The sequence below is a fragment of the Conger conger genome, chromosome 15 (assembly GCF_963514075.1).
Source record: "Conger conger chromosome 15, fConCon1.1, whole genome shotgun sequence".
Taxonomy (NCBI): Eukaryota; Metazoa; Chordata; class Actinopteri; order Anguilliformes; family Congridae; genus Conger; species Conger conger.
In genome coordinates, this window is record NC_083774.1 from 26,349,430 (window position 1) to 26,364,885 (window position 15,456).

Genomic DNA, 15,456 nt, shown 5'->3' on the forward strand with positions numbered 1-15,456 from the left:
GGTGTAGTCCTAAGTCGGGTTGACTAGGGACCTTGTGCCACTGAGACACCCTTAAGCCAAGACATGCCAAAGAGTGGCTCAGGGTCCAGTCATGCAAAACTCGTTCTGGCATGTTTGGAATCACTATGCTGCCGTTGCTCATATTGCATGCCTTTCCTGGCTTTGGGGGCTTCAGAGGTTGAAACTTGTTTTACTGATTCATAAATAAACAATTTGACTACATTAATTACTGTTCTAGTCTTTTCTTTTCAGCCTCTATTATCTAAATTACTTTATTCCAATTCTGTCCTTGAGGCCTGAGCACGATTTTTGCTCAGTAAGCATTCACCATTCACACAAAATGTGCAAAAAAACTAACACAATCATTTACACTACAAAGTTATTACAACTGAAACTGAAATGCTATAGGGCACATTTGTTGTAGACTATTCTTGGCTAAAGCCCCCTTATTCTTTGAAAATTATGAAATTATTCCTCACAAGAAAAAACGGTTTGCCTTGTGTAAACATGTTTGACTGGTCTGTAGTACTGGTGGCACATATTATCATGACTTGGCTGGCAACCTTTTAAATTAGTCTGTATTGGTTTTCTTCCTGATCATTGTGCAGGTATGAGCCAACACCTTTATTCGTTTTTTGGGCGTTTAGTTCTTGAATAGGGTGTGTTGCCTGATCATTACACAAATATGAGAAAACACCTATTTCTATAGATATAGAGGTAGCGTGACATCAGTATGTAGTCACATACTTACATTCAGTTAAGCGAGTTAAGCGAGTGGAAAATCCAGCATCCGTCACCGTTCTGAATGGGGACCCATTGTAGATCAACCTAGCTATTGTAATAACATTGATTTGTTGTTTTTTTTACTTTGACTGGTTTTTAACGCAGTATATGGCTTTGCACCTACTGTAAATATATAAATATGTCCACATTCAATACTTAAGATCCTCTAGTGCTGGTCTGCTCAGGACTCCAAAGGCAAAGCATAAACAAAGTGGAGAGTTTGCCTTTTGTTTTTATGCTCCAAAGCTGTGGAACAATCTTTGAGTGCTTTGAGTGCCTAGAAAAGTGCTAAATAAATACAATAATCTATCTTCCAGAACATATCAGATTTGCACCGCCAGTTAACGGTTTTACAACACAGCTGAAAATGGGTCCCTCCTCACAGAGGATGTGCATTGGTCTGCCTTATCCCTGTCTCTGGTCTTCCCCAGATGCCTGCAGTCTTTCCAAGCTGTCACCACCATTCCGTGGTTGCCAACTAGTCTTTCCTAGTAGTCACTAAGTCACCAGATTGGAAATGTATTTTTGCGATATCATATCGCTGCCACCTCACCTGGAAGGACTTGCCTCCTGCACCTTATGTGAGGTGGTTGGCATAAATTGCTCTCCTTGATTGCCCTTCTGTTATATGAGGGCAGGGCCTTGTGGTTCAGCCCTTTGTGGTCCCTCATAGGGTTTTAAAGTGGGCACCCCACCCCTTATTGTTTGTTGATTGGCCCACGAAACCTCAGAGGGGCTCAACAGTAGAACCAGCATCCTGGAACCACCCCCTCAGCCCCTCAGGTCTACTCACCACTCAGCTCTGCCCTCCCTCTCGTCTGCCAGCACTCATTCCTGTTCCACCACTCAGCTCTGCCCTCCCTCTCGTCTGCCAGCACTCATTCCTGTTCCACCACTCCGCTCTGACCTCCCTCTCTTCTGCCAGCACTCATTCCTGTTCCACCACTCCGCTCTGCCCTCCCTCTCTTCTGCCAGCACTCATTCCTGTTCCACCACTCCGCCTGCCTGGTCATGTGTAACTGATTTCTTGCGGGCAGGCCCCACTGGGAGCGGGAGGTAGCGATTCAACTGGGGCATGAACATGTTCTTTCCTTGTATAATTTCCAAATTATTTCAACCCTATGAATGCTGTATTTTGGAAAATGTTATATTGTGAATTGAAAGCACAATAACCTTAAGAATAGGGATGCATGGATCCACCTTTTCACTCTTGATACCAGTGCAGACTACCCCCCCTCCCCCCCCCTTTTTATAATTATAATTTCAGAGCTACAGGCAAGCCCTTTGTGTGAAAATGTTTTGCTATGTGAAAATAATTAATTAATGAAAACTAATATTTTCAAAGTGGTAAACAAAATTCATTACTTCATTATGTTGCATAAAAAGGTGAAATGCTTACACCATGACTAAATTATGCCATCCATCATTTTTCATAAGGAGCATTTCAAACTGTTTAACAAATAATTATTTGCTGCCCATAATGAAACTGAGTGGTTTACGGTGCCTCTTACCAAACCTCTAAATAAGAACAGACTATGTTAATGGGGCTGACATTAAATCAGCTAAGATTGATAAAGAGACAATGCTATTGCTCCATTCTGTCACCTCAGAATACTCTCAAAACTACAGTTTAACACTATTCCTACTGTTTTGTTGGGATTGTGTCCTTATTTGAAGATTTGGTGTTTTTCTTTGATCTCTGAGTATAAGGTGAAAAGTGGAATGGTTCAAGGAGACTTGTTAACCTGTTATCCTGTGCACACATTTTTGAATTCAGTTCAGAGGATTTCCCTGAAATCCACATCTTTTTTTAGAGAAGCAAATGAATACCATTTGTAAAGATATTAATTTTATTTCATGGGTTAGGCTTGAGGATATTATGATTTAAATGGTAAATGGACAGCATTTATATGGCGCCTTTATCCAAAGTGCTTTTCAATGAATGCCTCTCATTCACCCAATCACACACACACTCGCACCACAACAGCAATAGGCTGCCATGCAAGCTACCTATCAGCTAATTAGGAGGAATTCAGTGTCTTGCTCAGGGACACTTTGACATGCCCAGGGTAAGGGATCAAACCGGTAACCCGCCCTTACCTCCTGAGCTAAAGCTAGACATAACCTGCGCACCATTCATGTATAGCCATTCCGCTACACCCACATTTTGTGTTAAGGCACTAACACGCATATAACCCAGGATATCTGTAGTCACATGATTCTACACAAATACCATCACAAGATTGTATCCTGGTAGGTTACAGAATCCAGAAGCACGCCGTCATCTCGTGAAATAGATGCGTATAGAACAACACTACTGGCCGAAAGATTCTACTCCCTTATTTGCAGCCTCCTATGTGCAAGTGTTAAACGCTCAAAATATTATTTTGGAGCCAGATAACTGAGAGAACATTAAAACAATCCTGTTCTGGTAGCATCAGGTAAGACTATATGCATTCCTTCACCACTCAAATACTTCCGCTGTTTGGTGTGCCTGAGGGGATTCTAACAGAATGTAAGTAAATACAGTAGCGGTTTCTCGTATCGAATGACATTGCCTCGGGCAGAAAGTGCTGATAGGCGCACGCACGCACACTTCCATAGAAATGTGACCCGTTTGCCGTTCCATATCATATTGAATCTACGCATCGCTCTTGTTGACGTGTCCAGAATAGACGCTCCTATGATGTGCTACTCCCCCTTCAGAAAACATAGCATTATGTTTATTGCATGTTTACTATTTAATCCCGCCAGATTGGAAAATTGGAGAAATCAATCGGTATCAAGATTTATAAAAAAAGGTTTTTAAAAGATGTCAAACCACCTGTTGTGAACACATTACAATTAGCATGTTTGATATCGCTAACAGCGGACATTAAACGTGGTGAAAGCGAACTAATTGTCAATTACGATTGTTACATGTCACTGTGCAAAAGGGAGGTAAACCGAAAGTCCTACTGGAAAAGCTACTGAAATAAAATTAATGTTATTTTGATGTTACCTTTAGTATAATAATTTGTGCTACAGTATTTTGGTACTGTATTAGTAAACGAAAGTAATGTAATTTCAAGGTTTTATGCATGGTTATTTTTGTCATATGCACATTTTGTTCGTAATAATTGGTCCATTTCCTGCATGTTTAACTTATGTCTATACATGGGTATCTGGTAAAACTCAAATACCAGTCATATGCTCCATGTTTTTCTTATTCAGAATAGAATGTAGTAAGTACATTTATCTGACATGTACGTGCCCATATACAAAGTTATATATAGTTATGTAGAGTATAGGCCATATAAGGATAGTAAAACAAGTGGATGGTAGTAAAACATTTCCTCACTCTTTTTTCACATAACTTCAGGACGACTGAAACAATGTTGTTTTTCATTAAACCAACAATGACATGACCACAAGTTTTACAGACCACTGGTCATGTTATTACTCGCGGTTTTACTGTACCCTCTGGTTAGTATAAGTATGGGCAAAATGCAGGTACCATAGGATGAAAAATAAGTTAAATTAAAAATGTATAACACAGTTATATTATTATGAATCCTTTATAAATGTACATCATGAATTCAGAGGCATTACAACATTACATTTTTATATGAATATATAAAATATATATAAATATATATATATATATATAAATTTCACTTAAATAGTCACAGTAATGTTAATGTAGGGCGTGATGAACAAATTCAAGCTCATAATATTTGTATATGTATTAATTTGCAAACAATAATACATATTTTCTCAAATTTAGCACACAAAAAGAAGACATGATACAGAATTTTGAGCATAAAAATACCATTCCTCCATTGTTCATAAAAGGCAAATATTGCATAAATGTGATTGATTAGAATGTGTTCATCATGTTTCATGAGCGCACAAACTGTGTCTCAGAAGTCAGTAGATGGAAGTGGTTGGTATTTGACTTTTGGCCTCTTTACTGTATAAATCACTGCTCCACACACAATGACAACCACAACCAAAAGAACGGCAGCGATGAAAACCAGGTTCATGTTCAAGCCCATGTTGGAAGCTGTAAAGAAATTAAAATAATATGTTTTAGAATTCAGTTAAGAGGATTACCCTGAAATCCTCACCTTTATTTAGAGAACTTGTAATTATATTCATTTAATTTCATGGGTTAGGTTTCAGGATATTGTGTTGAGCAAATTTAAATGGTAAATGGACAGCATTTACATGGCACCTTTATTCAAAGTGCTTTACAATCAAAGTGATTCACCCAATCACACGCATACTCGCACCACAACAGCAATAGGCTGCCATGTAAGCTACCTATCAGCTCATTAGGAGGAATTGGGGGTTAGGTGTCTTGTTTAGGGACACTTTGACATGCCCAAGGCAAGGGATCAAACCAGTAACCTTCAGACTACCGGACCCCCGCCTTTACATCTTGAGCTAAAGCTAGACATATTCACTAATCTCATCCACACCAAATCTAACCAAGTCATAAATGTAACAAAATGTAAACAGGGCTATGGTACCTGTGATATCTGTGGTCTTCTTTAGACGCAAAGGGCCCTGGGAAATGGAGTGTCTCACAGTCTCTGTGGCAACAGCCCTCCTGTGGTGGTGATGTACAACGGGGGTGGCTGTGGCATTGGTGCAGCCCTGAGAACATCTGGTGTAAGGCTCACCTGCCACACACAGGATGACTGAGCAGCTTATGAAGACCTAGAATCCATCAGAAGAATAAGAGAGAGCTCTGAATCCAAAAACCAGGTAGAATTGTAATATGCCAATAATGTAATTACATACAATTGGTAGGGTACAAATTACCATGGTCCTATATTACCTCCTCATGTTGTCCAATGAACTGGAAAGCCTCAATTCCAAATTTGAATTCTGAAGGGTTACTTGGATAGACCACCACCGTCTCGTCCAAAGTGCAGCTGGGGAAATAAAACAGTTGAAGTCTTTCCGGGGCTGAAAACAATTCTAAAAACATTTTATTTTACACCATCCGCATCTTAATGTTCATATTCCCTTTCTATGAGTAATTTTGCATTCCTCATACATAGGCTTGTTCATTTATTCATATTCCAGTCAATACTTCATTGCACATTGCATGGGCGTATTAATATTTTACCCTGGAAACATCCACTGCATACATCAGTTGTCTTACCCATTTGCAATTATGTCATAGAAAATGTGATAGTTGGGGTCATCAACGGGGGTTGCTCTGCATGACTCCACGAAAAGCTCAGTGTTGGCAATAGAGGAAGTAGCTTTGATTTTCATGTAGAGCATCTCTTGCAGTGCCACCTCTATAGGGTAGGAATCTGTGTCCATCGCAATGTTGAACTGGTCACTGTGGAAGAACTCAAACTGGTAGCTGAACTTTCCAAACCCTTTTTCCGTGAACACGGAAATAAGCTTGTGTGCCCGGAACTCCAGAGACACGCGTCCCTTCTTGGGGTATGTGCATGAGAACTCAATCTCCACCTGGTGTTTCCTGGTAATGACATCACCAATGTTGTCGAACGACATGATTTCATTTTTGAAGATCAGGTTTTCAGCGTCCTCCTACAAAGACAATTGGAGACACCAAAGGATATTACTCTGCGGCAACATCACAGCTTTTATTTAGTGTATTATTTGAGTGGATCAAAGGGACTGACCTCCAGTTGGGTTCCACAGGAGCTGAGGGACACGGCAGCGATCACATGGGTGCCGTTGGAGATGGGGGTGCAGGATGGATCAATGAGACGTAGGTGATCTTCATGAAGTCCAATTATTGAGGCCTTCTCCACTTCTACTGTCATTGTGGTCTCGTTACAAACCACATTGACTTTGCCTATTAATTAAATAAATCTTTGGTGAGATTTAATTTGTAAAAATTTGATGATTGTATCAAAAAAAGCCAAAGCCAAAGCTCCACATGCACACTGTTTCATACATGCCAACCATTTTATTCACATTATACTTTCAAAAAGTATCCATGAAGTCGCATGGAAATAAACCACCATTTAACTTGTGTCCATGGTGCATAAAATGAACATTATTGAGCATTTGAACCAGTAGAAAGGAAAAGTGAACTGCTGAACACTTACAGTAACAACCTGTACGACAGCATTTCAAGATAGGGGATAAGCACTGTAAACATAGAATTTTATCTATTGTATAGAATTTAGTACTAACCAATTGTACTGCTAACGTTGACAATGATGCATCTCATTTCAGAATGAAAGATTCTGGACCTGAAAGTTTAGACATGGTCATGAGGCAGACATGAGTTCAGGGCAAAGACAAATCGAAATGAATTACAGATAATATTCAGAAAATTATTTTTTGTAGCTACATTTCAGTGGTTCCATTCATTTAAACTCTGCTTCTATCAACATCAACAGCATTGTAAGAATGTGGGTGGCACTGTAAAGTAAATTAGACCGTGACTGTTGCCTCATCAAATAGTATGCAAGGACCAACAACAGCTGCATTTTCAAAGACCTTTCAGAATAACTTGATCAACAATGTTTTCACTATCATACTTACCCAGATTGACTCTCTGCAATGAAGCAAATGGGAACTTGATCACCAAAGTCATTTTCAGTTGGTGTCCACCTGATTAGAGATTCTCCAACTGCTCCTCTGATAGTGGTGTACTTTGTGATGTTCAGAGGTCCACTGATGATAAAGTTTTTTACCCTGTTGAAGGCATAGTGTGATCAATATCAGACCCCAGTATGCCTTTTTGCAATCATCACATATATTTGAAAAGAAAATCCAAATATGCAGTATCTGCTACTCAATTATTTCATTCAAAGAGTTTAAATGTCCAAGCAATAGTGTAGTCATGTAGTGGTTGAGGTACACAACTGGGACACGCAAGGCCGGTGGGGCCACAATAAGACCCGCTCTTAAACCTGCATTGCTCCAGGGGAGGATTGTCTCCTGCTTAGTCTAATCAACTGTACATCACTCTGGATAAGAGTGTCTGCCAAATGCCATTAATATAATGTGATGTATTGTAAAAAATATATGTATTTCTGCCCTATTCTGATAAGGAAATTTTAACAACTTATTTTTTTCAAATTAAACTGATAATAATACTCTTTAATAATACTTTTAATGGACAGGAATAAACATGTTTCTGAATGTGACAGAACTTCTATCTTACCATGATTGTGTTGCTGTAGCATTGAGCTTAATTTCCAACTCCTGATTGACATAGGCAATGAGGATTTCTCCATGTTTTGGAGTTGGGGACAGAAACCGAGGCAGAATGTGTCCCTCAGCACAGGAAGAAACAGGTGGGTCAACTGAAATTCAACGGCAGAGAAATAGGAGAAGGAATATCATCAAAATTCACGATGAAAGTGTTATTATTTGGACAGCTGTAGATCAATTTAATTATAGATTACATTTACCTTGGATCACAAACTGCAGAGGGATTTTGCTCAGTGGAATGTTCATAGGCATAGGATTCATAGTGGTAGTTGGTTGTGCAGTTATAGTGGGTCGTGTAGTTGTAGTGGGTCGTGTAGTTGTAGGATGTGATGTACTCATAGGGTAGTAGTGGTAGTGAGCTGCTGTAGTGCGTTGTGTAGTTGTAGTGTGTCGTGTAGTTGTAGGATGTGATGTACTCATAGGGTAGTAGTGGTAGTGAGCTGCTGTAGTGCGTTGTGTAGTTGTAGTGTGTCGTGCAGTTATAGTGGGTCGTGTAGTTGTAGGATGTGATGTAGTCATAGGGTAGTAGTGGTAGTGAGCTGCTGTAGTGGGTCGTGTAGTTGTAGTGTGTCGTGCAGTTATAGTTGGTCGTGTAGTTGTAGGATGTGATGTACTCATAGGGTAGTAGTGGTAGTGAGCTGCTGTAGTGCGTTGTGTAGTTGTAGTGTGTGGTGCAGTTGTAGTGAATCGTGTAGTCGTAGTGGGTCGTGTAGTTGTAGGATGTGATGTAATCATAGGATAATAGTGGTAGTGAGCTGCTCTAGTTGTTGTGGCTGTTGTAGTTGGAGGGGGTGTTGTAGTTGTAGCGTAGTAGGGGTAGTAGTGGTAGTGAGCTGCTGTAGTGAATCGTGTAGTCGTAGTGGGTCGTGTAGTTGTAGGATGTGATGTAATCATAGGATAATAGTGGTAGTGAGCTGCTCTAGTTGTTGTGGCTGTTGTAGTTGGAGGGGGTGTTGTAGTTGTAGCGTAGTAGGGGTAGTAGTGGTAGTGAGCTGCTGTAGTGCGTTGTGTAGTTGTAGTGTGTGGTGCAGTTGTAGTGAATCGTGTAGTCGTAGTGGGTCGTGTAGTTGTAGGATGTGATGTAATCATAGGGTAATAGTGGTAGTGAGCTGCTCTAGTTGTTGTGGCTGTTGTAGTTGGAGGGGGTGTTGTAGTTGTAGGGTAGTAGGGGTAGTAGGGGTAGTTAGATGCTCGCTTGTCTCTATAAACTAGTGGGGACTTGATGGATGATGTGCCATCGGTGTAAGACAGAGTGATTTCTTGTCTGGGGTAATCCTCCAGGACAATTTCAAAGGCATGAACCTTCGTTATGAAGGCGTCCCAGTAAAACAAGGTGCAGGTATTCTGAAAAAAAAAAGAAAATTAGCCGTATTGTCAAGAAAGAACAGGTGATATAAGGTGAAATGTTAAGCACAGTTGTTTCCTACAGCCTTCTCTGTTCAAAGGCCATGCTTGATAACCACTTAATTTTCTATTATTACATAGGGAAACAGTGCATATTTATTTTTTCATAAGCAGGACAATTAACTTCTATGATCTCAACTTCTAGAAAACTAGAATTTTTTTTACCCCCTGTACTTTCCAATTTCCAATAAGATTAGAATTGTGTTGTCTGTACTTTGCAGAACGCCTTATGGCTCACATGTGTTACATGTATAAAATACGGATAAGATGCCTGTAAAAGGCTGCAATAGGAATGTGATGGCCCTGATGTCAGCTTACTCAAAGAAAAGTGAGTGCAGATCCTCAAATACCAGAGTAAGATGGTGCCAGCTAATAGAACAGTGCCAGCGTTGATTGAAGAATATATTCTGGCTACTTTCAGGTCATTCCCACAGGCATCATGTAAGCATTGTATGAATGTTTCCACCATCAGCATTGTTCTGTTGATCGTCACCAGTGTGGCCCATGATTGGTCTAGTTATTACTCCCTTCCCATCTTTTTCCTATCATAATATCCATGTTCTTTGTATGTATTTTAGCTTCTTACTTGATCCAAGTTGAAGCCAGAATGCTGTTTACATGTACGGCACTCATTGAAATGAGCCATTCCATATCTGCATCTGACTTGGTCATTATCAGGGTCATGAGCCAGCAGATTAAATGTTCTTGGACAATTCCGTGGTACCCTACAAATGCAAAAAATGTTTTACAATATATTATACCTTATATTTGTTTAATATCATGAGAAGTTGTTTATGCAGTGTCTCATATCCATCTTCTTATCGTTTACTGTTGTCTATGGCTTGCAAAAATTTACATGTAATTTTCTACCTGGCCCTAGTAGTTCAATTTGACAGTTCAGCAAATGGACTTAAGTCATGTCTTATACTTGAATCTGAATTCTTGAATCTGGATTAAAATCTTTGAGTTTTAATTTGGCTGTACAAGCTAGAGATAATTTGAGTGAATTTTCTTGCTCCAGAACACAAGCCTCAAAATGCACTATGCCTACTAGTTCCATTTAAAAACCATATCATCAAAAATATCCAATCTAATCACACACAAAAACTGTTTGAGCCAGGAACAAATACGAAACAAATCCAAAATACAAATACAAAACCCAAAGATATTATTAACAGTTTGTGAGAAGCTATGACATTACCGGATGAAAGGTATAATTGTTGTCACTGGAGATCTGTTGGGTTCCTGTGTGTCGGACCTCATCCCAAGGTCCACATGTGTCAAAAGCCTCCATGAACCAAAGCTATCTGAAGGTATCCAACAACATCCCGTTTCCCTACAATAGTAACAAATCACACATTTAAAACATTACACATTCTAATTTAATTATCTTTTATACCTTCTGATCCTGAAAGACTTACCAAATTTCAAAAGGCTTGTTGCTTGAAATATTTCTCGACATTAACGCTTCCGACTGACACCAGGTGCTTCCTTGAGTATTAGCTCCATTGGAATTGCGATCCACTTCACCGATTGCAAATGTATCTACACTCCCGCAGTTTCCACTGCCACAGTACCAGAAGTTAAATGTATAGCAGGCATGGAAAGTGTGCTTTAAGCGGAAGTCCACCTGCAATTACAACAAAATTATTGTTGTTCATTAAAAAACATGAAAGCAAACTGCACTAGTGGCAGTAACAACCAGTACACTTGAATTTAATATTCAAGTAATACATTTATTTATGTTAATTTACACATGATGATGACTTCTCTGGTATTAATGAAAAAATTAATGTAGCGTGCACCTATTTATGATGTTAAAGGCTTGTTTTAAACCTCATTTATGTATACATTTGGAAAAGCATATCGTCTATGAAGCACATATCTTCCACCTACCTGTGAAGCAAATGTCCTATCTGAATGATCGCATTTAACTGAACTGAATTGCTGCTTAGAAAACAAACAATTTCTGTTCTCCTTTAATTACAAATATATATTTACACTATATATGTAACAAAACACAACCGAAGTAGCTATTCAGAACATTGCTTTACAGTACATTTTAATTTCAGGGTGATATGTTAAACATTTTAAACAAATATTTTCCGAGGAAAGCTGTTATTTATGCTCCACTAAATCAAATAAAACACTGAATTTGCTGCCTCACCCTGAATGATCCATCGGGGTTCTTTCCTTTTGGAGTGAAGGTCATGACCCCACCATAGAAGTGAGAGGCCAGAGCCCCACAACATGAGGCCAGGAGCAGCAGCAGTGTGTAGGAAGCCATGGTGCTCCAGTCGAATCGGACCTGCTGAATCAATTCAGCCAACCCACAGACACCATCATTTATATACTGTCAGAAACATAAACAAGTTTGGTTACTTGTGGTAAGTTGAACAATGCAATAGACCACAGGAATGAGGAAATCAAAAATGTATCAATTGGTTTGTTAATGAATTATTATGCATTAGTATGTATTATTATGCATTATTATGATTGTGGAATATGTCAATCAGGGCACTTTAAAGTGTCATTAGCGCTGTTAATGGCCAGTGTCCTTGGGCAGGGGGATGTGATACCCAAGGAGAACTGTAAAATAATGTGCTATGGGGCATTGTATATATTTATATCAAGCATTGTCCATTTTTAATGTGAGCTTGTTGGAAACAGCAGAGGATTCAATAGTACTGATCCTCCTGCAGGAGTGACTGCATGAACAAGTGATGTGAAGCATAAAACAATGACAGGTGTTGATCTACAAGGAACAGTTAATTAAGTTATAGAATGCTGAACATGTCTTGACTAGTACTTCACTGTCCGTGGGTTGAGAAATGAGAAACCAACTTTGTGTCATCTAAAACACTTTCGTTTCAGAAATTGGAAACCAAATCTTTCCTGTCACACCATCACAGTTCAAAGAATCATTGTAACACTGACTACAGCCTCTCCTGTTTATATGCATTAATGCATATAAACAGGGATTAAATGATACATTCAGATTAATTGTCTTTTATTCAATATACTGAGCTAGTATGTATAATAAACTTGATATCATATACAGTAAACATATATTAGACTTTCCATTGCTTTTGTTTCTGAGGTTCACATTTTTTGAAACAGTTCATCAAAATACAAATGGAAATGACAGTTAACATATGACACTTGCGAAATATTCTAATGGCTTTTAACCATGTCACTTTCGTTTAAGAGAACAATGCTGAAACAAATGAATGCTAAGCAATGTCATAGAAGATGATCTAATCCTCCTAACCACATATTATTGTTTGAATGTCGCACATTAACAACCATCTTTTTCCCCCCTCATTCTCAACCTAACATACTGTAGACTTAGATGGATAGTTTATTACCCCAATCAGAAGAGGGGTCAGTTTCTCAATAATAATAATTGTGCCAGACTAATGACTAAAGATGCAACATCACAAAAGCATTAGCGCAAGTTAGCTATGCTAACAGAGAAGTACAATTTATGAAAGACTACATTACATTACATTAATTTAGCTTAAGCTCTTATCCAGAGCGACCTTGAAATTACATTTATTTCGTTTACTAATACAGTACCAAAATACTGTAGCACAAATTATTATACTAAAGGTAACATCAAAATAACATTAATTTTATTTCAGTAGCTTTTCCAGTAGGACTTTCGCTTTACCTCCCTTTTGCACAGTGACATGTAACAATCGTAATTGACGGCTGATATTGCACACTGTGCGGCAACCATTAGTTCGCTTTCACCACGGTTAATGCCCGCTGTTAGCGACATCAAACATGCTAATTGTAATGTGTTCACAACGGGTGGATTTTTTCATACTATGTATGGGGTCAATCTTGACCCTATTCAGGGTTTGACATCTCTTAAAAACCTTTTAGTTACATTTACGTTTTGGTAGTTTAGTGATTTGTCACCCCCTTTTCTTTATAGCCAGGTTTCTAAAAACGTCATGTGTATTATTGTTTGGGCATGTATTATTATTTGGGCAGTGATTTCCCTGTTTAAATAAAAGTTTCAATAAATCACTCAATCAATTTTGATTGGGAAATAAGAGGCAGCATAAACACGAAAGAGGCAAATGCACCTGTCTCAAATGAATGGCAAAATACTGAGATCAGTTTTTCAGTTTTTCACTCGGCTGAGGGATCGACGCGTTGCCAGATGGGCCCAGGAACCTGACCACCCACAGCCGTTTCCGGTTCCCTGTGCCAGGCATCCCATCCATAGACAGCCACCTGATCCTGAACCTGAGCCCATGCAGGTGGGGTGAACCCATCTCTCACCACCGGAGAGGGAGAGACTCCTGCTTGAGTGCCTCTGTCTGTACTGTGGTGGACCTGGTCACCACGTCTGTAATTGTCTGTTAAAAGACAACACCCGTCAAGCAACAGTGAGGGTCCTGACAGGTGCCAGCATGCTTGCAGCCCCCCTCAACCTTCCATTCCATTCTACTGGCCTACATCTCCTGGGAGGGGGATCGCCAACAAGTACGAGTCCTGATCGACTCCAGGGCCGACGGCAACCTGACCTGCCCTACTCTGGTCCATTGGCTGGGAGTTCCCACCTCCACACTCGCCCAAGCTCTCCGCACCAACGCTTTCACTGGCACCCCCTTGGCTGCAGTCAACACCACCACCTCCCCAGTTAAGCTGCAGATCTCTGAAAGCCACCAAGAGGAGATCTCCTTCTACATTATCAAGTCTCCCTTCCTGTGGTGTTGGGCAGACCCCGGTCCCAGTCATGTACCTTATGCTACAGGCTGCCCTGTGTAGGTCTATGGAGAGCGATTAGTTCTGTGTGAAGAAATTTTAGAATTTGAAGTTGTAGTTTTGAGTGGACTGGAATTTGCAAGCTTCTTGGAGAATGCCTATCCCTGGACCCCTGGAGTAAATGCAGCATGTGTATACTAGATGGCAGCATCGGGAAGCCTCGGAATGTTTCTCCGCCATCTTTACACATCACTGCAATTGAGTGTTAAATCCTGCTGTCCACTTTTCACAATCCCCATTTCGACTGATCCATTAATGGCAGCTGGGGGGTTGAAGAAGTCAAGCGGCAGGGTGAGGACATCGAAATAGAAGATTTTTGGTCTAATCACTGTAAAATGGCTAATTCTGGTAACTTTTGGGGGATTCTACCATTAGCTGGCAGCAAATGCAATACTGTATATTATAAACCAGATCCTTAAACATTAAATAAAATGCAATTAAAGGGCAAGGCCACAAAATAATGGAGTGCTTAATGCTACATATGTAGGGTGCAATCTATAAGTATTTGGCCAGTGACAAAAAATCTTTATTTTTGGAAATGTAAATCTAGTACATTGGACTTTAATTTAACAATGAATATGATGTTAAAGTGCAGACTGTTGGCTTTAATTTGAGGGAATTTGCATCCACATTGGGTGAATCATGTTTATTTGCTGGTATTCCCTTTTCTGTGACTTTAATGATGCAGGTTTAATTTTGGTCTCATTTGGTAAATGAAATTATGATTGAACAAAGGTGTTCTAGTTAATGTTCTAGCCAAATACAGCATCAACATGTTTGGCATTGAAACAGAGATGCATCAAAAGAAAAACACCTCATAGCAATATGGTGGTGAGTCAGTCATGTTTTTTGACTGTTTTAATTCCAGAAGTTCAGAGGCACTGATTAACCCTATGCAGACTGCCCCCTTGTGGTTTGGTCATCAACATCCCAAATTATTCTTGCATTCGTATCTCTATAATAATATAAACTGCAACATGGTAAAACCACAAAAAGGCGGTGCCAGATTGTTAAACAGACCCTAGCGAGAATAGTGCTTTAGATGTTTATCAGCCTCTTATTTGCAAAGCAGGGCAATCCAGCCTCCCCCTGGTCATGCTCACGCTTTGCAACCAGACTCTGACAATAAAAGTAATATTCTAATAATCCTTGATACCATTTCTATACATCAAAACAGGTTCCAATATAAGAACAAAAATAAAAACAAATAATAAAATAATAAAGAATAGTTGAAAGAATAAAAACATTGTTTTTTTCTTAGCTCATTTTATTGCATGTCTGGCTGAC

The 15,456-nt window shown here is 39.4% G+C and overlaps 1 protein-coding gene across 1 annotated transcript; it reads right to left on the reverse strand.

Moving 5' to 3' along the window:
- Nucleotides 1-4,455: 4,455 nt before the first annotated feature.
- Nucleotides 4,456-11,686, reverse strand: LOC133111791 (uncharacterized). Its single transcript, XM_061222376.1, has 13 exons — nucleotides 11,555-11,686; nucleotides 10,809-11,017; nucleotides 10,589-10,723; nucleotides 9,974-10,112; nucleotides 8,184-9,327; nucleotides 7,934-8,075; nucleotides 7,309-7,461; nucleotides 6,955-7,013; nucleotides 6,435-6,610; nucleotides 5,939-6,339; nucleotides 5,609-5,705; nucleotides 5,298-5,487; nucleotides 4,456-4,828 (listed from the first exon to the last, which is right to left on the reverse strand). The coding sequence occupies exons 1-13, from the start codon at nucleotides 11,672-11,674 to the stop codon at nucleotides 4,686-4,688; spliced, it is 3,108 nt and encodes a 1,035-aa protein (XP_061078360.1). The 5' UTR covers nucleotides 11,675-11,686; the 3' UTR covers nucleotides 4,456-4,685.
- Between the last annotated feature and the right edge of the window lie 3,770 nt (nucleotides 11,687-15,456).